Source organism: Stigmatopora argus, chromosome 8 (genome assembly GCF_051989625.1).
Source record: "Stigmatopora argus isolate UIUO_Sarg chromosome 8, RoL_Sarg_1.0, whole genome shotgun sequence".
Lineage (NCBI taxonomy): Eukaryota > Metazoa > Chordata > Actinopteri > Syngnathiformes > Syngnathidae > Stigmatopora > Stigmatopora argus.
This window is the reverse complement of record NC_135394.1, coordinates 14310060-14337703: the sequence shown is the minus strand read 5'-3', so window position 1 is coordinate 14337703 and position 27644 is coordinate 14310060. Positions and strand designations below refer to the sequence as shown.

The 27644-nt window shown below is 32.5% G+C and overlaps 2 protein-coding genes across 2 annotated transcripts in view; one reads left to right on the top strand and one right to left on the bottom strand.

Moving 5' to 3' along the window:
* Positions 1-17675, top strand: part of chst14 (carbohydrate (N-acetylgalactosamine 4-0) sulfotransferase 14) — a 31025-nt gene extending 13350 nt beyond the window's left edge. The window contains exons 3-4 of the mRNA XM_077607848.1: positions 15040-15445; positions 16131-17675. Of these exons, the coding sequence (XP_077463974.1) occupies positions 15161-15445; positions 16131-16964 (1119 nt within the window). The 5' untranslated portion in view covers positions 15040-15160 and the 3' untranslated portion in view covers positions 16965-17675. The remainder of the gene's footprint in view (positions 1-15039; positions 15446-16130) is intronic.
* Positions 17676-18095: 420 nt separating this feature from the next.
* LOC144079212 (uncharacterized) lies at positions 18096-27485 on the bottom strand. The gene is made up of 14 exons (XM_077607847.1): positions 27173-27485; positions 25549-25648; positions 24826-24910; positions 24639-24761; positions 24362-24568; positions 24223-24288; positions 22725-22790; positions 22446-22606; positions 21570-21708; positions 21374-21484; positions 20008-20256; positions 19772-19935; positions 18434-18520; positions 18096-18329 (listed from the first exon to the last, which is right to left on the bottom strand). The coding sequence occupies exons 1-14, from the start codon at positions 27177-27179 to the stop codon at positions 18308-18310; spliced, it is 1587 nt and encodes a 528-aa protein (XP_077463973.1). The 5' UTR covers positions 27180-27485; the 3' UTR covers positions 18096-18307.
* Between the last annotated feature and the right edge of the window lie 159 nt (positions 27486-27644).

The following is a 27644-nucleotide window of genomic DNA, read 5'->3' as shown; positions in this document are numbered from 1 at the left end:
AAAAGCCTTACTATACTATGTCGTTTTTTTAAGAAAAAAAGCCTTACTATACTATGTCGTTTTTTAAGAAAAAAAGCCTTACTGTACTATGTCGTTTTTTAAGAAAAAAAGCCTTACTATACTATGTCGTTTTTTAAAGAAAAAAGGCCTTACTATACTATGTCGTTTTTTAAGAGAAAAAGCCTTACTATACTATGTCGTTTTTTTAAGAAAAAAAGCCTTACTGTACTATGTCGTTTTTTTAAAGTAAAAAAGCCTTACTATACTATGTCGTTTTTTAAGAAAAAAAGCCTTACTATACTATGTCGTTTTTTAAGAAAAAAGCCTTACTATACTATGTCGTTTTTTAAGAAAAAAAGCCTTACTATACTACGTCGTTTTTTAAAGAAAAAAAGCCTTACTATACTATGTCGTTTTTTAAAGAAAAAAGGCCTTACTATACTATGTCATTTTTTAAGAAAAAAAGCCTTACTATACTACGTCATTTTTTAAAGAAAAAAAGCCTTACTATACTATGTCGTTTTTTTAAAGAAAAAAAGCCTTACTATACTATGTCGTTTTTTTAAGAAAAAAAGCCTTACTATACTATGTTTTTTTAAAGAAAAAAAGCCTAACTATACTATGTCGTTTTTTAAGAAAAAAGCCTTACTATACTATGTCGTTTTTTAAGAGAAAAAGCCTTACTATACTATGTCGTTTTTTAAGAAAAAAAGCCTTACTATACTACGTCATTTTTTAAAGAAAAAAGGCCTTAGTATACTATGTCGTTTTTTTAAGAGAAAAAGCCTTACTATACTATGTCGTTTTTTTAAGAAAAAAAGCCTTACTATACTATGTCGTTTTTTTTAAAGAAAAAAAGCCTTACTATACTGTCGTTTTTTAAGAAAAAAAGCCTTACTATACTATGTTTTTTTAAAGAAAAAAAGCCTAACTATACTATGTCGTTTTTTAAGAAAAAAAGCCTTACTATACTATGTCGTTTTTTAAGAGAAAAAGCCTTACTATACTATGTCGTTTTTTAGGAAAAAAAGCCTTACTATATATACTATGTCATTTTTTAAGAAAAAAAGCCTTACTATACTATGTCGTTTTTTAAGAAAAAAGCCTTACTATATTCTATGTCATTTTTTAAGAAAAAAAGCCTTCCAATACTATGTCGTTTTTTAAAGAAAAAAGGCCTTACTATACTATGTCGTTTTTTAAGAGAAAAAGCCTTACTATACTATGTCGTTTTTTAAGAGAAAAAGCCTTACTATACTATGTCGTTTTTTTAAGAAAAAAAGCCTTACTGTACTATGTCGTTTTTTAAGAAAAAAAGCCTTACTATACTATGTCGTTTTTTAAAGAAGAAAAGCCTTACTATACTATGTCATTTTTTAAGAGAAAAAGCCTTACTATACTATGTCGTTTTTTAAGAAAAAAAAGCCTTACTGTACTATGTCGTTTTTTAAGAAAAAAAAGCCTTACTATACTATGTCGTTTTTTTAAAGTAAAAAAGCCTTACTATACTATGTCGTTTTTCAAGAAAAAAAGCCTTACTATACTATGTCGTTTTTTAAGAAAAAAAGCCTTACTATACTATGTCGTTTTTTAAGAAAAAAAGCCTTACGATACTATGTCGTTTTTTAAGAAAAAAAAGCCTTACTATACTATGTCGTTTTTTAAAGAAAAAAGGCCTTACTATACTATGTCGTTTTTTTAGAAAAAAAGCCTTACTATACTATGTCGTTTTTTATGAAAAAAGCCTTACTATACTATGTCGTTTTTTAAGAAAAAAAGCCTTACTATACTACGTCGTTTTTTTAAAGAAAAAAAGCCTAACTATATATACTATGTCATTTTTTAAGAAAAAAAGCCTTACTATACTGTCGTTTTTTAAGAAAAAAAGCCTTACTATGCTATGTCGTTTTTTAAGAAAAAAAGCCTTACTATACTATGTCGTTTTTTAAAGAAAAAAGGCCTTACTATACTATGTCGTTTTTTAAGAGAAAAAGCCTTACTATACTATGTCGTTTTTTTAAGAAAAAAAAGCCTTACTGTACTGTCGTTTTTTAAGAAAAAAAAGCCTTACTATACCATGTCGTTTTTTTAAAGTAAAAAAGCCTTACTATACTATGTCGTTTTTTTAGAAAAAAAGCCTTACTATAGTATGTCGTTTTTTAAGAAAAAAGCCTTACTATACTATGTCGTTTTTTAAGAAAAAAAGCCTTACTATACTACGTCATTTTTTAAAGAAAAAAGGCCTTAGTATACTATGTCGTTTTTTTAAGAGAAAAAGCCTTACTATACTATGTCGTTTTATTAAGAAAAAAAGCCTTACTATACTATGTCGTTTTTTTTAAAGAAAAAAAGCCTTACTATACTGTCGTTTTTTAAGAAAAAAAGCCTTACTATACTATGTTTTTTTAAAGAAAAAAAGCCTAACTATACTATGTCGTTTTTTAAGAAAAAAAGCCTTACTATACTATGTCGTTTTTTAAGAGAAAAAGCCTTACTATACTATGTCGTTTTTTAGGAAAAAAAGCCTTACTATATATACTATGTCATTTTTTAAGAAAAAAAGCCTTACTATACTATGTCGTTTTTTTAAGAAAAAAAGCCTTACTATACTATGTCGTTTTTTAAGAAAAAAAGCCTTACTATGCTATGTCGTTTTTTTAAAGTAAAAAAGCCTTACTATACTATGTCGTTTTTTAAGAAAAAAAGCCTTACTATACTATGTCGTTTTTTAAGTAAAAAAGCCTTACTATACTATGACGTTTTTTTAAGAAAAAACGCCTTACTATACTATGTCGTTTTTTAAAAGAAAAAGCCTTACTATGCTATGTCGTTTTTTTAAGACGAAAAAAGCCTTACTATACTATGTCGTTTTTTTAAGAAAAAAAGCCTTACTATACTATGTCGTTTTTTAAGAAAAAAAGCCTTACTGTACTATGTCGTTTTTTAAGAAAAAAAGCCTTACTATACTATGTCGTTTTTTAAAGAAAAAAGGCCTTACTATACTATGTCGTTTTTTAAGAGAAAAAGCCTTACTATACTATGTCGTTTTTTTAAGAAAAAAAGCCTTACTGTACTATGTCGTTTTTTTAAAGTAAAAAAGCCTTACTATACTATGTCGTTTTTTAAGAAAAAAAGCCTTACTATACTATGTCGTTTTTTAAGAAAAAAGCCTTACTATACTATGTCGTTTTTTAAGAAAAAAAGCCTTACTATACTACGTCGTTTTTTAAAGAAAAAAAGCCTTACTATACTATGTCGTTTTTTAAAGAAAAAAGGCCTTACTATACTATGTCATTTTTTAAGAAAAAAAGCCTTACTATACTACGTCATTTTTTAAAGAAAAAAAGCCTTACTATACTATGTCGTTTTTTTAAAGAAAAAAAGCCTTACTATACTATGTCGTTTTTTTAAGAAAAAAAGCCTTACTATACTATGTTTTTTTAAAGAAAAAAAGCCTAACTATACTATGTCGTTTTTTAAGAAAAAAGCCTTACTATACTATGTCGTTTTTTAAGAGAAAAAGCCTTACTATACTATGTCGTTTTTTAGGAAAAAAAGCCTTACTATATATACTATGTCATTTTTTAAGAAAAAAAGCCTTACTATACTATGTCGTTTTTTTAAGAAAAAACGCCTTACTATACTATGTCGTTTTTTAAAAGAAAAAGCCTTACTATACTATGTCGTTTTTTTAAGGCGAAAAAAGACTTTCTATACTATGTCGTTTTTTTAAGAAAAAAAGCCTTACTATACTATGTCGTTTTTTAAGAAAAAAAGCCTTACTATACTAGGTCGTTTTTTAAGAAAAAAAGCCTTACTATACTATGTCGTTTTTTTAAGAAAAAAAGTCTTACTGTATGTTGGAATAATGATTCAAACCTTTTAAATCATTATTAGTAATATTTAATTTAAAAAGGAAAAACATCTTTCAACAAATTCTGCTTACAACTTGCAAGGAGATGCCTTGTGACGTCGTCTCAGTCCACAATGCATTCTGAATTGCAGTAACTGAATCATTGTATTTAATCGCGACATTCGAAAAACATGTTTATGTAATCAGTACAATAACACCCTAGATGTTTAGAAAAACAACAGTGTGAGGAATGCATTATAAGGTAAACAAAGTAGTATTATAATGTAGACAAAGCATTCTAAAGTAAACCAAGCAGGATTATAATGTAAACAAAGCAGTATTATAATGTAAGCAAAGCCGTATTTTCAAATCTGCTGCTGGAGTCTCGTCATAACAGTCTCATTGGGTCCTGCCGGGAGAAGTGTCCGTAACAATGTGTCCTCGAGCTTTGGCCTTGAGGAGACGATGATGTGGAGGAAAAATGTCCATGTTCCCATGACTTGATTTATAGCCTTACTACTTTTAAAAAAATGCTTACAACACATATAGAATATTCCATAATAATTCTAACACTGTACTATGTCGTTTTTTAAGAAAAAAGCCTTACTATACTATGTCGTTTTTTAAGAAAAAAAGCCTTACTATACTATGTCGTTTTTTAAGAAAAGAAGCCTTACTATACTATGTCGTTTTTTAAGAAAAAAGCCTTACTATACTATGTCGTTTTTTAAGAAAAAAGCCTTACTATACTATGTCGTTTTTTAAGGAAAAAAGCCTTACTATACTATGTCGTTTTTTAAGAAAAAAAGCCTTACTATACTATGTCGTTTTTTAAAGAAAAAAGGCCTTAGTATACTATGTCGTTTTTTAAGAGAAAAAGCCTTACTATATACTATGTCGTTTTTTTAAAGAAAAAAAGCCTTACTATACTATGTCGTTTTTTAGGAAAAAAAGCCTTACTATATATACTATGTCATTTTTTAAGAAAAAAAGCCTTACTATACTATGTCGTTTTTTAAGAAAAAAAGCCTTACTATGCTATGTCGTTTTTTTAAAGTAAAAAAGCCTTACTATACTATGTCGTTTTTTAAGAAAAAAAGCCTTACTATACTATGTCGTTTTTTAAGTAAAAAAGCCTTACTATACTATGTCGTTTTTTTAAGAAAAAAAGCCTTACTATACTATGTCGTTTTTTAAGAAAAAAAGCCTTACTATACTATGTCGTTTTTTAAGAAAAAAGCCTTACTATACTATGTCGTTTTTTAAGAAAAAAGCCTTACTATACTATGTCGTTTTTTAAGGAAAAAAGCCTTACTATACTATGTCGTTTTTTAAGAAAAAAAGCCTTACTATACTATGTCGTTTTTTAAAGAAAAAAGGCCTTAGTATACTATGTCGTTTTTTAAGAGAAAAAGCCTTACTATACTATGTCGTTTTTTTAAAGAAAAAAAGCCTTACTATACTATGTCGTTTTTTAGGAAAAAAAGCCTTACTATATATACTATGTCATTTTTTAAGAAAAAAAGCCTTACTATACTATGTCGTTTTTTAAGAAAAAAAGCCTTACTATGCTATGTCGTTTTTTTAAAGTAAAAAAGCCTTACTATACTATGTCGTTTTTTAAGAAAAAAAGCCTTACTATACTATGTCGTTTTTTAAGTAAAAAAGCCTTACTATACTATGTCGTTTTTTTAAGAAAAAAAGCCTTACTATACTATGTCGTTTTTTAAGAAAAAAAGCCTTACTATACTATGACGTTTTTTTAAGAAAAAACGCCTTACTATACTATGTCGTTTTTTAAAAGAAAAAGCCTTACTATACTATGTCGTTTTTTTAAGACGAAAAAAGCCTTACTATACTATGTCGTTTTTTTAAAGAAAAAAAGCCTAACTATACTATGTCGTTTTTTAAAAGAAAAAGCCTTACTATACTATGTCGTTTTTTTAAGACGAAAAAAGCCTTACTATACTATGTTGTTTTTTTAAGAAAAAAAGCCTTACTATACTATGTCGTTTTTTTAGGAAAAAAAGCCTTACTATATATACTATGTCGTTTTTTAGGAAAAAAAGCCTTACTATATATACTATGTCGTTTTTTAGGAAAAAAAGCCTTACTATATATACTATGTCATTTTTTAAGAAAAAAAGCCTTACTATACTATGTCGTTTTTTTAAAGTAAAAAAGCCTTACTATACTATGTCGTTTTTTAAGAAAAAAAGCCTTACTATACTATGTCGTTTTTTAAGTAAAAAAGCCTTACTATACTATGTCGTTTTTTTAAGAAAAAAAGCCTTACTATACTATGTCGTTTTTTAAAAGAAAAAGCCTTACTATACTATGTCGTTTTTTTAAGACGAAAAAAGCCTTACTATACTATGTCGTTTTTTTAAGATAAAAAGCCTTATTATACAATGTCGTTTTTTAAGAAAAAAAGCCTTACTATACTATGTCGTTTTTTAAGAAAAAAAGCCTTACTATACTATGTCGTTTTTTAAAGAAAAAAGGCCTTAGTATACTATGTCGTTTTTTAAGAGAAAAAGCCTTACTATACTATGTCGTTTTTTTAAAGAAAAAAAGCCTTACTATACTATGTCGTTTTTTAGGAAAAAAAGCCTTACTATATATACTATGTCATTTTTTAAGAAAAAAAGCCTTACTATACTATGTCGTTTTTTAAGAAAAAAAGCCTTACTATGCTATGTCGTTTTTTTAAAGTAAAAAAGCCTTACTATACTATGTCGTTTTTTAAGAAAAAAAGCCTTACTATACTATGTCGTTTTTTAAAAGAAAAAGCCTTACTATACTATGTCGTTTTTTTAAGACGAAAAAAGCCTTACTATACTATGTCGTTTTTTTAAAGAAAAAAAGCCTAACTATACTATGTCGTTTTTTAAAAGAAAAAGCCTTACTATACTATGTCGTTTTTTAAAAGAAAAAGCCTTACTATACTATGTCGTTTTTTTAAGACGAAAAAAGCCTTACTATACTATGTCGTTTTTTTAAAGAAAAAAAGCCTAACTATACTATGTCGTTTTTTAAAAGAAAAAGCCTTACTATACTATGTCGTTTTTTTAAGACGAAAAAAGCCTTACTATACTATGTTGTTTTTTTAAGAAAAAAAGCCTTACTATACTATGTCGTTTTTTTAAGAAAAAAAGCCTTACTATACTATGTCGTTTTTTAGGAAAAAAAGCCTTACTATATATACTATGTCGTTTTTTAGGGAAAAAAAGCCTTACTATATATACTATGTCATTTTTTAAGAAAAAAAGCCTTACTATACTATGTCGTTTTTTTAAAGTAAAAAAGCCTTACTATACTATGTCGTTTTTTAAGAAAAAAAGCCTTACTATACTATGTCGTTTTTTAAGTAAAAAAGCCTTACTATACTATGTCGTTTTTTTAAGAAAAAAAGCCTTACTATACTATGTCGTTTTTTAAAAGAAAAAGCCTTACTATACTATGTCGTTTTTTTAAGACGAAAAAAGCCTTACTATACTATGTCGTTTTTTTAAGATAAAAAGCCTTATTATACAATGTCGTTTTTTAAGAAAAAAAGCCTTACTATACTATGTCGTTTTTTAAGAAAAAAAGCCTTACTATACTATGTCGTTAGTATAGTCAGTTTTTGTCAGTTTTTTAAGAAAAAAAGCCCTACTATACTATGTTATTTTTTAAGAAAAAAAGCCTTACTATACTATGTCGTTTTTTTAAAGAAAAAAAGCCTTACTATACTATGTCGTTTTTTGAGAAAAAAAGCCTTACTATACTATGTCGTTTTTTTTAGAAAAAGGGCCTTACTATATTATGTCGTTTTTAAGAAAAAAAGCCTTACTATACTATGTCGTTTTTTTAAAGAAAAAAAGCCTTACTATAGTATGTCGTTTTTTAAAAGAAAAAGCCTTACTATACTATGTCGTTTTTTTAAGACGAAAAAAGCCTTACTATACTGTCGTTTTTTTAAGAAAAAAAGCCTTACTATACTATGTCGTTTTTCAAGAAAAAAAGCCTTACTATACTATGTCGTTTTTTAAGAAAAAAAGCCTCACTATACTAAATCGTTTTTTAAAGAAAAAAAGCCTTACTATACTATGTCGTTTTTTAAGAAAAAAAAGCCTTACTATACTATGTCGTTTTTAAAGAAAAAAAGCCTTACTATACTATGTCGTTTTTAAGACAAAAAGCCTTACTATACTATTTCGTTTTTTTAAGAAAAAAACCTTACTATACTATGTCGTTTTTTAAGAAAAAAAGCCTTACTATACTATGTCGTTTTTTTAAGAAAAAAAAGCCTTGCTATACTATGTCTTTTTTAAGACAAAAAGCCTTACTATACTATGTCGTTTTTTTCAAGAAAAAAAGCCTTACTATACTATATCGTTTTTTTAAAGAAAAAAAGCCTTACTATACTATGTCGTTTTTTTAAAGTAAAAAAGCCTTACTATACTATGTCGTTTTTTAAGAAAAAAAGCCTTACTATACTATGACGTTTTTTAAAGAAAAAAGGCCTTACTATACTATGTCGTTTTTTAAAAGAAAAAGCCTTACTATACTATGTCGTTTTTTTAAGACGAAAAAAGCCTTACTATACTATGTCGTTTTTTTAAGAAAAAAAGCCTTATCATACTATGTCGTTTTTTAAGAAAAAAAGCCTTACTATACTATGTCGTTTTTTAAGAAAAAAAGCCTTACTATACTATGTCGTTAGTATAGTCAGTTTTTTAAGAAAAAAAGCCTTACTATACTATGTTATTTTTTAAGAAAAAAAGCCTTACTATACTATGTCGTTTTTTTAAAGAAAAAAAGCCTTACTATACTATGTCGTTTTTTGAGAAAAAAAGCCTTACTATACTATGTCGTTTTTTTTAGAAAAAGGGCCTTACTATATTATGTCGTTTTTAAGAAAAAAAGCCTTACTATACTATGTCGTTTTTTTAAAGAAAAAAAGCCTTACTATACTATGTCGTTTTTTAAAAGAAAAAGCCTTACTATACTATGTCGTTTTTTTAAGACGAAAAAAGCCTTACTATACTGTCGTTTTTTTAAGAAAAAAAGCCTTACTATACGATGTCGTTTTTTTAAAGTAAAAAAGCCTTACTATACTATGTCGTTTTTTTAAGAAAAAAAGCCTTACTATACTATGTCGTTTTTTAAGAAAAAAAGCCTTACTATACTATGTCGTTTATTTTAAAGAAAAAAAGCCTTACTATACTATGTTGTTTTTTAAGAAAAAAAGCCTTACTATACTATGTCTTTTTTTAAGAAAAAAAGCCTTACTATAGTATGTCGTTTTTTTAAGAAAAAAAGCCTTACTATACTATGTCGTTTTTTAGGAAAAAAAGCCTTACTATATATACTATGTCATTTTTTAAGAAAAAAAGCCTTACTATACTATGTCGTTTTTTAAGAAAAAAAGCCTTACTATGCTATGTCGTTTTTTTAAAGTAAAAAAGCCTTACTATACTATGTCGTTTTTTAAGAAAAAAAGCCTTACTATACTATGTCGTTTTTTAAGTAAAAAAGCCTTACTATACTATGTCGTTTTTTTAAGAAAAAAAGCCTTACTATACTATGTCGTTTTTTAAGAAAAAAAGCCTTACTATACTATGACGTTTTTTTAAGAAAAAACGCCTTACTATACTATGTCGTTTTTTAAAAGAAAAAGCCTTACTATACTATGTCGTTTTTTTAAGACGAAAAAAGCCTTACTATACTATGTCGTTTTTTTAAAGAAAAAAAGCCTAACTATACTATGTCGTTTTTTAAAAGAAAAAGCCTTACTATACTATGTCGTTTTTTTAAGACGAAAAAAGCCTTACTATACTATGTTGTTTTTTTAAGAAAAAAAGCCTTACTATACTATGTCGTTTTTTTAAGAAAAAAAGCCTTACTATACTATGTCGTTTTTTAGGAAAAAAAGCCTTACTATATATACTATGTCGTTTTTTAGGAAAAAAAGCCTTACTATATATACTATGTCATTTTTTAAGAAAAAAAGCCTTACTATACTATGTCGTTTTTTTAAAGTAAAAAAGCCTTACTATACTATGTCGTTTTTTAAGAAAAAAAGCCTTACTATACTATGTCGTTTTTTAAGTAAAAAAGCCTTACTATACTATGTCGTTTTTTTAAGAAAAAAAGCCTTACTATACTATGTCGTTTTTTAAAAGAAAAAGCCTTACTATACTATGTCGTTTTTTTAAGACGAAAAAAGCCTTACTATACTATGTCGTTTTTTTAAGATAAAAAGCCTTATTATACAATGTCGTTTTTTAAGAAAAAAAGCCTTACTATACTATGTCGTTTTTTAAGAAAAAAAGCCTTACTATACTATGTCGTTAGTATAGTCAGTTTTTGTCAGTTTTTTAAGAAAAAAAGCCCTACTATACTATGTTATTTTTTAAGAAAAAAAGCCTTACTATACTATGTCGTTTTTTTAAAGAAAAAAAGCCTTACTATACTATGTCGTTTTTTGAGAAAAAAAGCCTTACTATACTATGTCGTTTTTTTTAGAAAAAGGGCCTTACTATATTATGTCGTTTTTAAGAAAAAAAGCCTTACTATACTATGTCGTTTTTTTAAAGAAAAAAAGCCTTACTATAGTATGTCGTTTTTTAAAAGAAAAAGCCTTACTATACTATGTCGTTTTTTTAAGACGAAAAAAGCCTTACTATACTGTCGTTTTTTTAAGAAAAAAAGCCTTACTATACTATGTCGTTTTTCAAGAAAAAAAGCCTTACTATACTATGTCGTTTTTTAAGAAAAAAAGCCTCACTATACTATATCGTTTTTTAAAGAAAAAAAGCCTTACTATACTATGTCGTTTTTTAGGAAAAAAAGCCTTACTATATATACTATGTCGTTTTTTAGGAAAAAAAGCCTTACTATATATACTATGTCATTTTTTAAGAAAAAAAGCCTTACTATACTATGTCGTTTTTTTAAAGTAAAAAAGCCTTACTATACTATGTCGTTTTTTAAGAAAAAAAGCCTTACTATACTATGTCGTTTTTTAAGTAAAAAAGCCTTACTATACTATGTCGTTTTTTTAAGAAAAAAAGCCTTACTATACTATGTCGTTTTTTAAAAGAAAAAGCCTTACTATACTATGTCGTTTTTTTAAGACGAAAAAAGCCTTACTATACTATGTCGTTTTTTTAAGATAAAAAGCCTTATTATACATGTCGTTTTTTAAGAAAAAAAGCCTTACTATACTATGTCGTTTTTTAAGAAAAAAAGCCTTACTATACTATGTCGTTAGTATAGTCAGTTTTTGTCAGTTTTTTAAGAAAAAAAGCCTTACTATACTATGTCGTTTTTTAAGAAAAAAAGCCTTACTATACTATGTCGTTTTTTTAAAGTAAAAAAGCCTTACTATACTATGTCGTTTTTTAAGAAAAAAAGCCTTACTATACTATGTCGTTTTTTAAGTAAAAAAGCCTTACTATACTATGTCGTTTTTTTAAGAAAAAAAGCCTTACTTTACTATGTCGTTTTTTAAAAGAAAAAGCCTTACTATACTTTGTCGTTTTTTTAAGACGAAAAAAGCCTTACTATACTATGTCGTTTTTTTAAGAAAAAAAGTCTTACTGTACTATGTCGTTTTTTAAGAAAAAAAGCCTTACTATACTATGTCGTTTTTTAAGAAAAAAAGCCTTACTATACTATGTCGTTTTTTAAGAAAAAAAGCCTTACTATACTATGTCGTTTTTTTTAGAAAAAGGGCCTTACTATATTATGTCGTTTTTAAGAAAAAAAGCCTTACTATATTATGTCGTTTTTTTAAAGAAAAAAAGCCTTACTATACTATGTCGTTTTTTAAAAGAAAAAGCCTTACTATACTATGTCATTTTTTTAAGACGAAAAAAGCCTTACTATACTGTCGTTTTTTTAAGAAAAAAAGCCTTACTATACTATGTCGTTTTTTAAGAAAAAAAGCCTTACTATACTATGTCGTTTTTTAAGAAAAAAAGCCTTACTATACTATGTCAGTTTTTTAAGAAAAAAAGCCTTACTATACTATGTCGTTTTTTAAGAAAAAAATACCATGTCGTTTTTTAAGAAAATACTATGTCGTTTTTTAAGAAAAAAAGCCTTACTATACTATGTCGTTTTTAAAGAAAAAAAAGCCTTACTATACTATGTCGTTTTTTAAGAAAAAAGCCTTACTATACTATGTCGTTTTTTTAAAGAAAAAAGGCCTTACTATACTATGTCGTTTTTTAAGAGAAAAAGCCTTACTATACTGTCGTTTTTTTAAGAAAAAAAGCCTTACTATACTATGTCGTTTTTTAAGAAAAAAAGCCTTACTATACTATGTCGTTTTTTTAAGAAAAAAAGTCTTACTGTACTATGTCGTTTTTTAAGAAAAAATCCTTACTATACTATGTCGTTTTTTTGAAGTAAAAAAGCCTTACTATACTATGTCGTTTTTTAAGAAAAAAAAGCCTTACTATACTATGTCGTTTTTTAAAGAAAAAAAGCCTTACTATACTATGTCGTTTTTTAAGAAAAAAAAGCCTTACTATACTATGTCGTTTTTTTAAGAAAAAAACCTTACTATACTATGTCGTTTTTTAAAGAAAAAAAGCCTTACTATACTATGTCGTTTTTAAGAAAAAAAGCCTTACTATACTATGTCGTTTTTTTTAAGAAAAAAAGCCTTACTATACTATGTCGTTTTTTAAAAGAAAAAGCCTTACTATACTATGTCATTTTTTTAAGACGAAAAAAGCCTTACTATACTGTCGTTTTTTTAAGAAAAAAAGCCTTACTATACTATGTCGTTTTTCAAGAAAAAAAGCCTTACTATACTATGTCGTTTTTTAAGAAAAAAAGCCTTACTATACTATGTCGTGTTTTAAGAAAAAAAGCCTTACTATACTATGTCGTTTTTTAAGAAAAAAAGCCTTACTATACTATGTCGTTTTTTTAAAGAAAAAAAGCCTTACTATACTATGTCGTTTTTTAAGAAAAAAAGCCTTACTATACTATGTCTTTTTTTAAGAAAAAAAGCCTTACTATACTATGTCGTTTTTTTAAGAAAAAAAGCCTTACTATACTATGTCGTTTTTTAGGAAAAAAAGCCTTACTATATATACTATGTCATTTTTTAAGAAAAAAAGCCTTACTATACTATGTCGTTTTTTAAGAAAAAAAGCCTTACTATACTATGTCGTTTTTTAAGAAAAAAGCCTTACTATACTATGTCTTTTTTTAAGAAAAAAAGCCTTACTATACTATGTCGTTTTTTTAAGAAAAAAAGCCTTACTATACTATGTCGTTTTTTAGGAAAAAAAGCCTTACTATATATACTATGTCATTTTTTAAGAAAAAAAGCCTTACTATACTATGTCGTTTTTTAAGAAAAAAAGCCTTACTATACTATGTCGTTTTTTTAAAGTAAAAAAGCCTTACTATACTATGTCGTTTTTTAAGAAAAAAAGCCTTACTATACTATGTCGTTTTTTAAGTAAAAAAGCCTTACTATACTATGTCGTTTTTTTAAGAAAAAAAGTCTTACTTTACTATGTCGTTTTTTAAAAGAAAAAGCCTTACTATACTATGTCGTTTTTTTAAGACGAAAAAAGCCTTACTATACTATGTCGTTTTTTAAGAAAAAAAGCCTTACTATACTATGTCGTGTTTTAAGAAAAAAAGCCTTACTATACTATGTCGTTTTTTAAGAAAAAAAGCCTTACTATACTATGTCGTTTTTTTAAAGAAAAAAAGCCTTACTATACTATGTCGTTTTTTAAGAAAAAAAGCCTTACTATACTATGTCTTTTTTTAAGAAAAAAAGCCTTACTATACTATGTCGTTTTTTTAAGAAAAAAAGCCTTACTATACTATGTCGTTTTTTAGGAAAAAAAGCCTTACTATATATACTATGTCATTTTTTAAGAAAAAAAGCCTTACTATACTATGTCGTTTTTTAAGAAAAAAAGCCTTACTATACTATGTCGTTTTTTAAGAAAAAAGCCTTACTATACTATGTCTTTTTTTAAGAAAAAAAGCCTTACTATACTATGTCGTTTTTTTAAGAAAAAAAGCCTTACTATACTATGTCGTTTTTTAGGAAAAAAAGCCTTACTATATATACTATGTCATTTTTTAAGAAAAAAAGCCTTACTATACTATGTCGTTTTTTAAGAAAAAAAGCCTTACTATACTATGTCGTTTTTTTAAAGTAAAAAAGCCTTACTATACTATGTCGTTTTTTAAGAAAAAAAGCCTTACTATACTATGTCGTTTTTTAAGTAAAAAAGCCTTACTATACTATGTCGTTTTTTTAAGAAAAAAAGTCTTACTTTACTATGTCGTTTTTTAAAAGAAAAAGCCTTACTATACTATGTCGTTTTTTTAAGACGAAAAAAGCCTTACTATACTATGTCGTTTTTTTAAGAAAAAAAGCCTTATTATACTATGTCGTTTTTTAAGAAAAAAAGCCTTACTATACTATGTCGTTTTTTAAGAAAAAAAGCCTTACTATACTATGTCGTTAGTATAGTCAGTTTTTGTCAGTTTTTTAAGAAAAAAAGCCCTACTATACTATGTTATTTTTTAAGAAAAAAAGCCTTACTATACTATGTCGTTTTTTAAGAAAAAAAGCCTTACTATACTATGTCGTTTTTTTAAGAAAAAAAAGCCTTACTATACTATGTCGCTTTTTTAAGAAAAAAAGCCTTACTATACTATGTCGTTTTTTTAAGAAACAAAGCCTTACTATACTATGTCGTTTTTTTAAAGAAAAAAAGCCTTACTATACTATGTCGTTTTTTAAGAAAAAAAGCCTTACTATACTATAAAGTAACCTTAGTAATACTTAAAATTGACATAGTATACTAAGGCTTTTTTTCTTTAAAAAACGACATAGTATAGTAAGGCTTTTTTTCTTTAAAAACGACATAGTATAGTAAGGCTTTTTTTCTTAAAAAACGACATAGTATAGTAAGGCTTTTTTTTTTCTTAAAAACGACATAGTATAGTAAGGCTTTTTTTCCTCAAAAAACGACATAGTATAGTAAGGCTTTTTTCTTCAAAAAATGACCATGTCAATCAAGGCTTTTATTTGTTAAAAGAAATGACCATCGCATAATTAAAACCATCAAGAAATGCTAATTCGTGCACGGTTTAAATCAAGTAACTCAAACACTGATCGTTTGCCACGTCCTTTTATTTTGAAGGTCTTTTAGGAAACGCCACTCGCGAAGCTTGACCGGAGGAAAAGTTAACTATGGGGACGTGGTAAGTCAGGCATCTGGCGCTTTTGTTTGCTGAGCCAGTATCTTTCCGACGGAGCCGGCGATGGCTCCTCGAAGATCGGACTCGGCGAAGAGAAGCGGCCCGGACGGCGGCGTTCGGAGCTCGGCCTCGGCGTCGGCGGCGGCGGGGGGACGCCGCCACTCGGCCGCGGTGCTCCCGTCCGTCCTGACGTTCCTGGTGATCGTCGCATCCGGAGGCCTGCTGCTCATGATCGAAAAAGGAATGCTCAACGGCGTGGAGACACCTCCGCCCCGGGGAAGCAAGCGGCTGGTTGTCGGCCGGCGTTCGTTTCAGTCGGAGCGCCCGACGGACGACGTCGAGGTTCAGGTAAGACTTGCAACTCCTCGCCTGTACTTTAAGATTCATTTCAGGCAGGACTAGAAAAGACACACACGCACACACTGCAGCACAAAATAATAGTTAGCGCAGGGGTAGGGAACCTATGGCTCGGGAGCCACAGATGGCTCTTGATGTGTGCATATGGCTCTCCACTGACTTGTGAGGTAAACTATGGAAACTGCCGGTGAGAAAGTGCAGGAATAGGAGCGTTACGTTGGTATTATGGCATTGGCACTACCTCAGTTCCTTATCTTTTTTTTCTTCATTACACTCTTCTGCATGGATTTTCTCATTGATTAGCAACAATGTAACAATGTTGTCAAAAGAATTCAAATACTTTTTGTACTTTAAAAGTGGTGAAGTGACTAAAAAAGGCACACATTTACATGCATGTTGACTTTTAAAGGATTAGCATTTAAAAAATATGAATTGTTTATGGCTCTTTCCATCAAAAAGGTTCCCGACCCCTGAGTTAGCGGATTCAGCTCGTGAATTCAATAACGGCGACATACGTCTAATCCGTTTTGACTGGAATCTATATGGATTGGATGTCTGTCGCCGTCAATAACAGGCAGCAAATCAACTAGTCCTAACTTTTAATATTGATAAAAGTAGATTTTCTCACCTGGAAGCTACTTACCACGCAAACTTTTCCCTTTTCCGTCTCATCCAGATCCTCCGGGACATCCGTAACCGGACCCTGACGTCGGTGTGCGGCCAGAAGAGCATGCCGCACGGCGTTTGGTCGCTGACGCCTCAGCAGAGGAAGACGTTGCTGCAGCACGTGCTGGTCAACGACCAGTACCGCTTCCTGTACTGCTACGTGCCCAAGGTGGCCTGCTCCAACTGGAAACGCGTGCTCAAGGTGCTGGGCGGCGCGCTGGAGAGCGTGGATGTCAACGTCAAGATGGACCACCGGCACGACCTGACCTTCCTGTCCTCGCTGAAACCGGACGCCATCCGCTACCGCCTGCGCCACTATTTCAAGTTCATGTTCGTCCGCGAGCCCACCGAGCGTTTGCTCTCCGCCTACCGGAACAAGTTTGGCGAGATCGAGTCCTACCAGCGCAAGTACGGCGCAGAGATCGTCAAGCGCTACCGCAAGAACCGCGGTGGCGAGGCCTCACGGCGGAACCGCGGCGACGACGTCACCTTCGCCGAGTTCGTCCGCTACCTCCTGGACGAGGACGTGGAACGCATGAACGAACACTGGATGCCCATGTATAACCTGTGCCAGCCCTGCGCCGTGCGCTATGACTTTATCGGCTCGTACGAGAACCTCCAACGGGACGCCGCATCTGTGCTCCGCGCCGTCGGGGCGCCGCCGCACGTGACCTTTCCGACCAGGCAGTCTTGGTACAAACCCGTGACGGCGGAGACGCTCCACTACTACCTGTGCGGCCTGCCGCAAAAGCTTCTCAGGGAGCTTCTCCCCAAGTACATTTTAGATTTTTCCCTCTTTGCCTATCCGCTTCCCAACACCACCGCCGAGCACTGCCGACATTGAGTGAAATTCCCCGAGTGAAAAAGGTTGACAATGCGAATGTGAATTTTGGCTGACATCTGACTTTCATACTCCGGAACAGCAGATGGCAGTAGTGCTACAGTATATGTAGTTACCAGTGAAGGGGGCTGGTGGATTAAAAACAACAAACCTCTTCATATAACCATCTTCTTTGTCAGTCCACACAAATACTACTCAGGACTGGAAAGACAAATAAGGCTTACGCGCAGGTGTCGTGTTTTGCTGGTGCTGCCACCTAAAGGCTGGGAATGCATACTGCACCTCTAAATTGGAAGTTAGATGGACTGCGTTTATGTATGCGGGTCAAGATTTCCCAACACAAAACCCTCAATATTGTGGTCTTTTAATAGCCAGGCGTGATCAAAAGACTACTGCTAGCCCTCCCAGTCAATTTGGATTGGACACCTACCAACATTAATGTTCGCTAGTTAGTTAAATAGTACTCTGTCATGTATTTAACTCATTAGCTGCTCCATCGATGGCAGCTAAAGAGTTCATATAAACACTTATATAAATACCAACTTACTTACTTTTGCAGTCCTAACATGATGTTGAAGCCAAAGTATTTTATGCACTTATTATTCAATAGTGGATATTTAATGTTTACATTTTGTACTTTTGAGTCCACTAAATTTGTATTGAATTTTATATTTTTTTTACTTACTTGTGGAGTAAAGAATGTTCACATTTTTACTGCATGACTTTTCTTCAGCTGCTAAAACGCACACAGAACACAAGGTCAGCGGGTTGTGGATTATTTTCACTCGGCTTAAACGTTAGTCGTCTTGAGCTGGGGAAATATTTGGTCAATTTGTAGGACGGACATAAAAAAGTTAACTAAAATCGTCTACCTAAAAACATATTTTTCTCTTTTGTGCTTATACAATTGTGCATGAAAGGTTTTTAAGCAACCTTAAAATTATTTTAGAAAACATCTAAAAATCATTGAACCTGGAAAAATGGACAAAAAGTTTCTGAGCACCTTTAAAATGTTGAAAAATGTACATTTAAGTGTCACCAAAAAATTACAAGAATTGATATTTCACTTCAATGCTAAGCCATTTTTTGTTGAAGTTAGTGTCATTATTTATTTAATAAATTGAGGGATTCTACTTCTGGAAGCAAGAGCATTTATAAGGGAAATCTAAAAATATAATCATATATGTATAAAAACATCAATAAACATCCAATACCTATTAATTGGCAGTACTGGTAGTGGAGTCCTCCCAGTTGAAACGACAGTCCAGCCAGTGAGGGCTCCTCTACTGTGGTACGAACCTGTCAGTGATTTTGGACGGTATTCCATAGGTGGTCTTCACTCCAAGTTAGTCCCTGAAGCTCACGTGTCTGGAAAGATGACAAGATACCACAAAAGATAGTTGGATGAAATGGAATTTCTCTGGGTTAGCAATTGAAAAAGAATAGTGCAGGTATGTATTGGCATGACTCACTGCTCCCTGGTCGGTCTCACATTTGTCGGCTCGTTGACCTCCGCCTGTCGTTCAGGTACTTGCAGATTCTGGTTGTTGCAGTCGCCGCTGTAAATCAGCAAAATGTTAAGACGCCATTATGAAATAGCAATAGCTTTTTCTTAACTAAATATTTGTTGTGGGTTCACTGATAGAAGTCAATGAAAATTTCAGCTTTTCTGCTTCGTATCGACCGAATCTTCGCTGCCAAGCCTCCCAGTCACAGCACATTTAAAAATAAAAGCGCGCGATTACTACTTTCCAAAACAGCATTGTTTTGTATGACAACGTGATTCATCGCCATGAAAAAGTCTGATCATTCCCCAACCCTCCTCCAAAGACATATTTCTATGAGTTTTTTTTAGCAAAGTCTGCTAAACGTGACCGGACGATTCGCCGAAAGACGTTTCGCCGAAACGGGATTCGCGGGAATAACAAGGGCATGTACTGCTGGACATATTTCTAAATACAAGTACGTACTACAATGTGCTGCCAAATTTTTTTTTAATCCTTGCGTTTAAAGTAGTAGCCATTTGGACTCGCAATGTAATTTATCAAAGCTGGGGATTGATGAGAAAAAACAACACTAAAAGACTTAGAATGTGAAATTCTAAGTGCCTTGGACAGACTAGAGGGCTTAGAGAACAATACCTGAAAATGCAATGGAACACACTTCTAGTTTAATTTTAAATAATTTCCCAATATTATAGGAAATATATATTCAAAATGATTTGCTGAGAACCTTAATTCAAAGATTAATCTCAACGTTTTCTATGCTGGTGTAACTTTTCTGGAGTAGGATTTCTGGATTTACAATTTCATTACAGTAGTACTTACTGTTACTACTATATTTTCTCTATTTCTTGTCACGTACTGTTCTGCGTGATCTCCAAATGGCTACTACTTTAAACTCAAGGATAAAATAAAAAATTGGCAGCACATTGTAGTACGTACTTGTATTCAGAAATATGTCCAGTGGGGAGCAGTACATGCCCTTGTTATTCCTAAATGAATGTTATCTGTAACGGGCCGTATATGGCCCGCGGGCCGAGGTTGAAAAACATGTACACACGATCCGGGGGCGGGGCGGGGCTAGCGCGCGAATCCTGTTTCGGCGAAATGTCTGTCGGCGAATCGTCCGAGTACCCTGCTAAATACTACTCTTATGAAATAATTTAGTTTGTATCACAGTTCAATTCATCGCAATTAGTGTCGTGCGATTAATTGCAACGCGTCATTACTGGCCAGCCCTAATAATTATGTCAAATTTAAAGGGATTCAAAATTCTAGAACGACCCGCACGCCCACCATTTGCCTTACATTATATTGTTTGCTGGTGCGGTGAGCCGGTCTCGTAGCACCCTCAGCTTGAAGTCTCTGTCGCTGAGCTTCTGAAGCGTGGCGTTGAGCAGCGTCTGCAGGTTGATCCCCCTTGCCTTTTCCTCCTCTAGTTGCTTTTTCAGCGACTCTGTTTCCGAGCGAACCTAGAGAGCAAAAAAAAAATGATACTGCAACCTTCCCCATTAAAAAAATACACAAGAGTGAGGAGGCCTCACGATGTCAAGCTCCAGGCTCTTAGACGTGAGCTCGCACGCGGTCAGCTCCTTGTCCGAGTCCAGTCTGGCGCAGAGCTCTCGCACGCTGGCCAGGGCGGAGAGGAGGGCGGCCGGGCCTTCCTGGGCTTTGCGCAGCTCCACGTCGATGGCGCTCACCAGGTCCTCGGTCACCTGCAGTCGCTGTTCGTGCTCTTGGAGGTTTGACTGGGTCGCCTGCAGGCGCTCCACCAGTTCAAAATTCTCCTGATCCTGCGGTTGATGTATCAAAGTCCGCTGATGTTACTGCTTTTAGGGTCGAATGAAGTTATGAATTGCTTTGAGATTTTCAATGATCCTCCCCCCAAAAAATCATATATTGCAACGTTGAGGGGTGAAAATACAGTAATCCCTCGAATATTGCGGCTTCAACCATCACGGTTTCACTACATCGCGTTTTTTTTCTGGGGGAATTTTTTTTGGGTTAATTACATTTTTTTGGTAAGTTCATAAAAATGTGAATATACACGCTGAAACTCCCAAGCAGAAGCCACTCCCATGTCTTCGGCTTGCTACTAGAACTCAGCACTGAAAAAAATAAAAAAATAAAATATATATATGTATATATATTTTTTAAAATAGGGGTGACCCTACTTCGCGGTTTTTCGTTTATCGCGGCCATGTCTGGTCTACATTAACCGCTATAATCGAGGGATTACTGTATATATATTTTTTGGTCATCAAGCCAAAACCACTTTTGGAGTAAAAACTAAGAATTCAATTCAGATCGGGGATACATCAAATTTTCCTGTTCAATGATTTTTACAAATAAGTGTTTGTCAAATGACTAATAATTTAGTTATTATTATTATTTATTTAATAAATAATGCAACATTTACTCTGAGAATGCTTTAGAGCACGTGTCAAAGTGGCGGCCCGGGGGCCAAATCTGGCCCGCCGCATCATTTTGTGTGGCCCGGGAAAGTAAATCATGAGTGCCGACTTTCTGTTTTAGGATCAAATTAAAATGAAGAGTATAGATGTATATTAAATTTCTATTTTTTTTTTAAATCACTTTTCTCTGCGATCAAAAATCATTTTGTAAAATCTAAAAATATATATTAAAAAAGCTAAAATAAACTGTTTTAGATCTATAAAAAACTGAATATTCAGGGCTTTTAATCCAGTTCTTTTAATGCATTTATAGAATTAAATCTAAATATTATATCTAAAATGGTCCGGCCCACATGAAATCGAGTTGACGTTAACGCGGCCCGATAACCAACCCGACCGAGTCTGACACCCTGCTTTAGAGTGTAGATCTAACCAAGGTTAACATTGCTATTCTTGAAAATCCATACTAAATTAGAAAAATATGTATTATTCTCACCTTTGTCCTCATCATGTCCTCAATCCTGTAAATTGCATTGATATAAGAGTGCATGCTCAATTTGAGCTGGTCCCTCTCACGTAGAATCTCCTCCATCCCAGCATTGATATTCTAAACAAGTCAAGAACGAAAACCACTTATGACAATCTATATGAATGAGACATGAATAATAGACTTTACACTTAATTATTATTACTTGCTTCTCTTTGGTCAGCGTGGTCCTGTCACCTGGTAGCTTCATGTTCTCTTGGACCATGCATTGTTGGGACAAATCTAATTGTTTTGGCAAGTTGGCAAGGTTCCCCTCCAGACTTTTGGACGTCCCCTGCAGTTGCCTGAGGAAAAAAAACATTAATATTCACAACCATGGAAAGAAAAATTGTTTTGTCCAATGGTGGTCATAAAACTGCATTGGCGAAAAACAAGGTTGTCGGTGATATATTTTACATTTCTTAATAACCAACAATTAAAAATATGTGAAACGTTCTGTCTTTCTACACTATAGAGCACCCGTTACTCAGAAAAACTGAAAAGCAAATTAGCATAAAAAATATATATATTGTATATTGACTTCTGAATTTGCAGCTAATTTAAAAATCCCCAAAACATATGAACTGAGGCTAACCTCGGTCGCGTTAGCATGGCTAGCCTTAAACCACAGGTGTCAAATTGCGGCCCGATAAAGTAAATGTTGAGTGCCGACTTTCTGTTTTATGATCAAATTCAAATAAAGTTTATAGATGTACAGGGAATATTTCCTTTGTTTCCCCGTTTTAAATCAATAATTGCACAAGATTTGTACTAATTTGAATTCCAAAAATGATTTTTCGATCAGCACGATAGCAAAAGCTGTGAATTCATGAATGCATTAATTTTGGCAGCCTAGTTGGAAGACATAACAGCCCTCCAGATGGAAAAATGAATGTGACCCCCTGCCTTAAACTGCTCTTCTGTCATGGAGTTATTAACATTGGACAAAACCCACTCAAGCAAAATATTTAAAAGCCAAAAGGACAAAGCCGCATCTTCAAGTCCGGAAAATGCGATATTCGTATTCATCTGAAAAACAAACCCAAGCGCTCGAGCGGCCTTCTTCCGTTGAGTCGCAGCGGTTTCTTCTTCTTCTTCAGTTTTCTGAAGCCGTTCGGCAGGCTGAAAGTCCCAGCGCGTGTCCAACTTGGTGTCTTTACTCACCGAGAGCTGCGAGCGAAGCTCCACCCTCTCCCGCTCCAGCTTCGGGACATAAACACATGCAAACGTCAACGGGCCAGCTTTTAAGGTAATTTCTGTAAGCCATTTGATCCAATCCAACGTGGTTTTTATATTGGCGCTAATGACAACAATGACTTACATTATGGACGGCTTTTTCCAGGTCGACAATCCGATTCAAACTACTTGGTCGGGTCTCTGGAAGTTCCTGCGAAAACAAAAACCAAGCAGCTGGAATATAAACTGGAATATAAACTAAATCAGTTGCGTTAAGAGCAAAGGTGTCCTATTCATATCCGTGGCAGGCAATATCGTAGTCATGATTTCTTTTATAAGGCCTTTATATCTGCCAAGTTTGGACTTGGATTGGATAACTTTATTCATCCCGTATTTATATATATATATATATATATATATATATATATATATATATATATATATATATATATATATATATATATATATATATATATATTTATATATATATATATATTTATATATATATATATATTTATATATATATATATATATATATATATATATATATATATATATATATATATATATATATATATATATATATATATATATATATATATATATATATATATATATATATATATATCAGTGGCGGGCGGTGCATTTTCTGGTAGCGCCTTCAACGTATCAATCCAACCCTCAAAAACTATTTTATGGCTATAAAACCTCTACTGCAGCTACAGCTGCAACACATAAAAAATAATCAATAAATTAATGCACAAAAATTGGGTAAAATCCACTTCCTAGCAGCATTTCATGATTAAATACAAATACTGGAGCTTTTCAGACATTAAAACCAGGCCAGGGGGTGATTTTCCCGGGAAAAGACAGCGATGAACGTCAATGGCGTACGGGCAAACATTGCCCGAAAATGGGGTAAAATCCAGCCAAAAACAGCATTTATTGATTAAATACAAATACTGGAGCTTTTTAGACATCAAAACCGGGCCCGGAGTATCATTTCCCCGGTAAAAAGACAGCGATGAACGTCGATACGTCCATACGTGAAATGACAAAAAATGTACTGTATTGGACCCGCAATGTAATTTATCAAAGCTGGGGATTGATGTCTGACACTGAGAAAAAACAACACTAGAAGACTTATGTGAAATTCTAAGTGCCTTGGACAGACTAGAGGGCTTAGAGAACAATACCTGAAAATGCCCTGGAACACACTTTTACTTCTAGTTTAATTTTAAATAAATTCCCATTATTTTAGGAAATATATATTCAAAATGATTTGCTGAGAACCTTAATTCAAAGATTAATCTCAACGTTTTCTATGCTGGTGCATTTTTTGTCATTTCACGTATGGACGTATCGACGTTCATCGCTGTCTTTTTACCGGGGAAATGATACTCCGGGCCCGGTTCTGATGTCTAAAAAGCTCCAGTATTTGTATTTAATTAATAAATGCTGTTTTGGGCTGGAACTATAAAAAATGAGTCACATTTAGTAAAAAAAAAAATACAGTACCCTACAATCCCCTGACCTAAAACCTATAGAAAACCTGAAAAACATATTAGATGAAAAATGTAAGAAATACAGGAAGAACCGATAAAATGGCTACCGCATACTACTTTTTAACACCAGCAACTTACCCCTCGTATTTTTACAAGGTTATCCTCCAAATCCTTAATGACTTCCTGTTGATTGATAATAACTTCCTGTGGAAACAAGGTTGAATTAAATCTTAAATTGCTAGCTGCGTACAAACTCTCTTCAGTTAGGTTTCCTCACTTTGGAAGCGGATAAATTGCGGTACGCAATATCAAGCACTTGCTTTTTGTCCATCTTGGTCTGCCTCATGACGTTGTTCTTTTGCGTTAACTTTCGACACAGGTCCAAGTTCTTCAGAGAAAGGTCAGCTACTTCGGCCGTTGCTTTTTGCTGCAGTCCTTCGATTTTATGCTCGAGTGTTTTGTTGCTCTCTTGCAGATACTCAATCTGAATAAAGATCATTTTCAAAATCGGCTCTGGCGTAAATAAAAAAAAAATGATACGGCGCTTTCTTTACCTGAAGGTTAAGATAACAGATCAATTTCTTGTTGGTGTTGTTCTGAGTCTCTAAAGAAAAGACCTGGTGAGTTCCAGGAAGTACATGATTGAGATTATCAATCTCTTTGTCTCTTTCGGCCACCTGGAACAGAAAATTCCGTTAAATCAACCATTCTTACAGGATTGCGCAGTTGCTTTTCACTTACTTGGGAAAGTAAGATTTTTATACATCCGTGCGCATTTTCTAGGTCTGATTTAACTTTGTTGATGTTTTCCTGCAGCCCAAGAAGCCTGCAAGACAAAGAGAAGGGAGGAAATTAACATTTTTCCCAACACATTATTGAGGGCATTTTGTAGAATATTCTCAATAATTGATGTAACAATCGTGTATTTTATAACTATAATATAACTTTCTTACATTTTGTTAGCATTAGGAAGTTTTTTTTTAATTGTTTTGAAGAAAGTCAGTTTGTTATCATATTGTTATATCAAAATGTTTAAAAATAGGAAGTGTATTTTGTCTGATATTTTATCATTTTTGTATTTTATCACCCGTACGGTCATTTTCCAAACATATTAATAATATCCCCCGTGACCCTTGTGAGAACATGTGGCAAGGAAGATGAATAATTTTATGTAAAATATTTAGATTTTTTTTTTAACTCATCATTTTTGTCTAAAGGTTTTGTCTATTTCTGTCATTTTCTTTTGTGTTTGCATATTTTCCAATATTAGTGAATCATTCGAAATTACTACTTGGCAAAAATGCTGATGTGGAAATACATTAACGTGTTTGGTTTAACAGCAAAATGTTGAGTTTGAGAGATAGAAAAAATTATTTAGGCCTCGTTAATGTGTATTAGGTGTGTTCTATTGTTTTTGGGGTTCACACTGCGTTAAGCAAGAATCGCTTGAGATGATCAACAAACCTTTCATCCTTCACTTGCAGTCGTTCATCTCCGTGATCAGGCGATTTGGATGTAGGCCGATTAGGAAGAGGTACGGGTCTGCTGCATTCTTTTGTGGCATCTGAAAAGAACATCAGCTTGCTTCACCCAAGTACAATTGTACCATAGACTCACTTTTGACATGTTATCTATATTTTTCCATCATGCTATGCCTTATTAATTGACATTGTTGGGGTTATCCTGGGATGTTATTATATGTGCATTAATCATTAATAGGTATAGGAGCCTTATTTCAATTTGGGACCCAGCAAGCTCGAGGTCACTCTACACGACAGCTGGCTTCGAGGACATTGAATTGTTTTCAGGACTATTGACCAGACAGATCACCATGTTCCAGGCCGAGGACTGTTGATCGGAGTTCGCAATGAATATCTGTGAAGGACTCATAAATTGCTTTGACTTGGATTCCGGCAGATGGCGATAATCGAATCAACTTCCGAAAATACTCGTATATTGTATAAAAAATACTGTCGCTCGGTTTTACCTTATATGGAATTATTATGCTTACTTGTGCAAATTCTTACGCAGTTGTTTTGGTTTCCGATCCCCTCGGGTCACCTTGTATGCTTACTCGTGCAAATTCTTACGCAGGTGTTTTTGGTTTCCGACCTGATATGCAATTGTTGTGGCAGTTGTTTTTTGACCTTAATGGTGTTATTCAGTTAGCTTATGCAATTGTTTGAATCAGATTACCTTAAGTGTTTTGATTATGCGCGACTAAATGGACAGAGGAGGATGCCATTTCTTCAGAATGTCATAGTGGCAAGGACGAGCCAGGACGATTCTCATTTGCAAGTTTCTTAAAGTATATCTATTAAGAAACCTATCAGACATCCTTAATTGTTTATGTCCAACACGTAGTATATCAAAGATGGATGCACAAAGTATTAAGGGATGCAACTGGCCTTTTGAGTTGCTGTTCATGTTTTTGTTGCTATTTTGTTTGGGGTGAGTACATTATAATTTATTCCTGTTATCCATGGGACGTATATGGATCGACCCTCGAACCCTATTTTGCACCAGGGCTGATTTATGAATTTGATACACATTGTTGCGTGTGGTTTAGGAGTCCTGCGCTTGTTTTCTAATCTAAACAAGATTCTTCTTTGGCGAGATACACATGAAAAAATATGTTATTTTTTTCATTTAAGTGGGTGGTAGACTAGAATTAATCATTTTGAAACTCTGGCCAATGTTGCAGTACATATTACTCTATTACACTGGCAGTGGAATGTTAGTAAGACAAAATTCAATATATTTACCAAGGTATTTTCCATTATTAAAGCTAATGTGCTCTTTCTGACAGAAAATCTGGAATTTTCCCAGCCCGGCAAAATAAGGTGAACAAGAGAAGCCCAATGTCCAAAGCTCTAAAAATATGTTTTGAGACTCACAAACTTGTAATCGTTCTAAAAAATATATATGTATAAAAAATAATAATAATAATGTACAACAGCAAACAATGCTAGAAGTTAGCACAACTTGTCCCAACCTGTTAATTTTGATTGGAACACACATGGAAGTTCAGAGGCCTCGTTCACATTTGCATACTTTTGTATCATATGAATAATAATAATAATGTTACCTGACATGGTCTTGCGGCCGTTTCACAATGTTTTCTGTGGCCGGTTGAATTTGGGGAGTCTCGCACGATGGCCCCAAAGTGACATTATGGCTTCTTCTTTTTTTTTGCCCTAAATTGCAAATTTACGAAGGGCTGCACGTCCAAAAACAATCGAATTTGAGAGTTAAGCCGAGTTGCAAATACACAGAAGACGATACGATTATTTTCAATAATTTTGTAACACACAAACGCAGAGTATATTTGATGTTGGCCGTAAGATTAAAGGTTCGCAAATGTTTGTTTAACTAGCAGCGTCGCGTGACGTCATCTGTTTACTAGCTTAATTAGGCTAGCTAAATTTGGTTATTTTTATTTTTATTTTATTTTTTTACTTGCGGTAATGCGCTTTTCTTGCGTGTGGTGATTATAATTTTTCTTCGACATGGTGTATATTTGGTCCTTTAGAAGTTTGAAAGATTTATATTTCAATTAA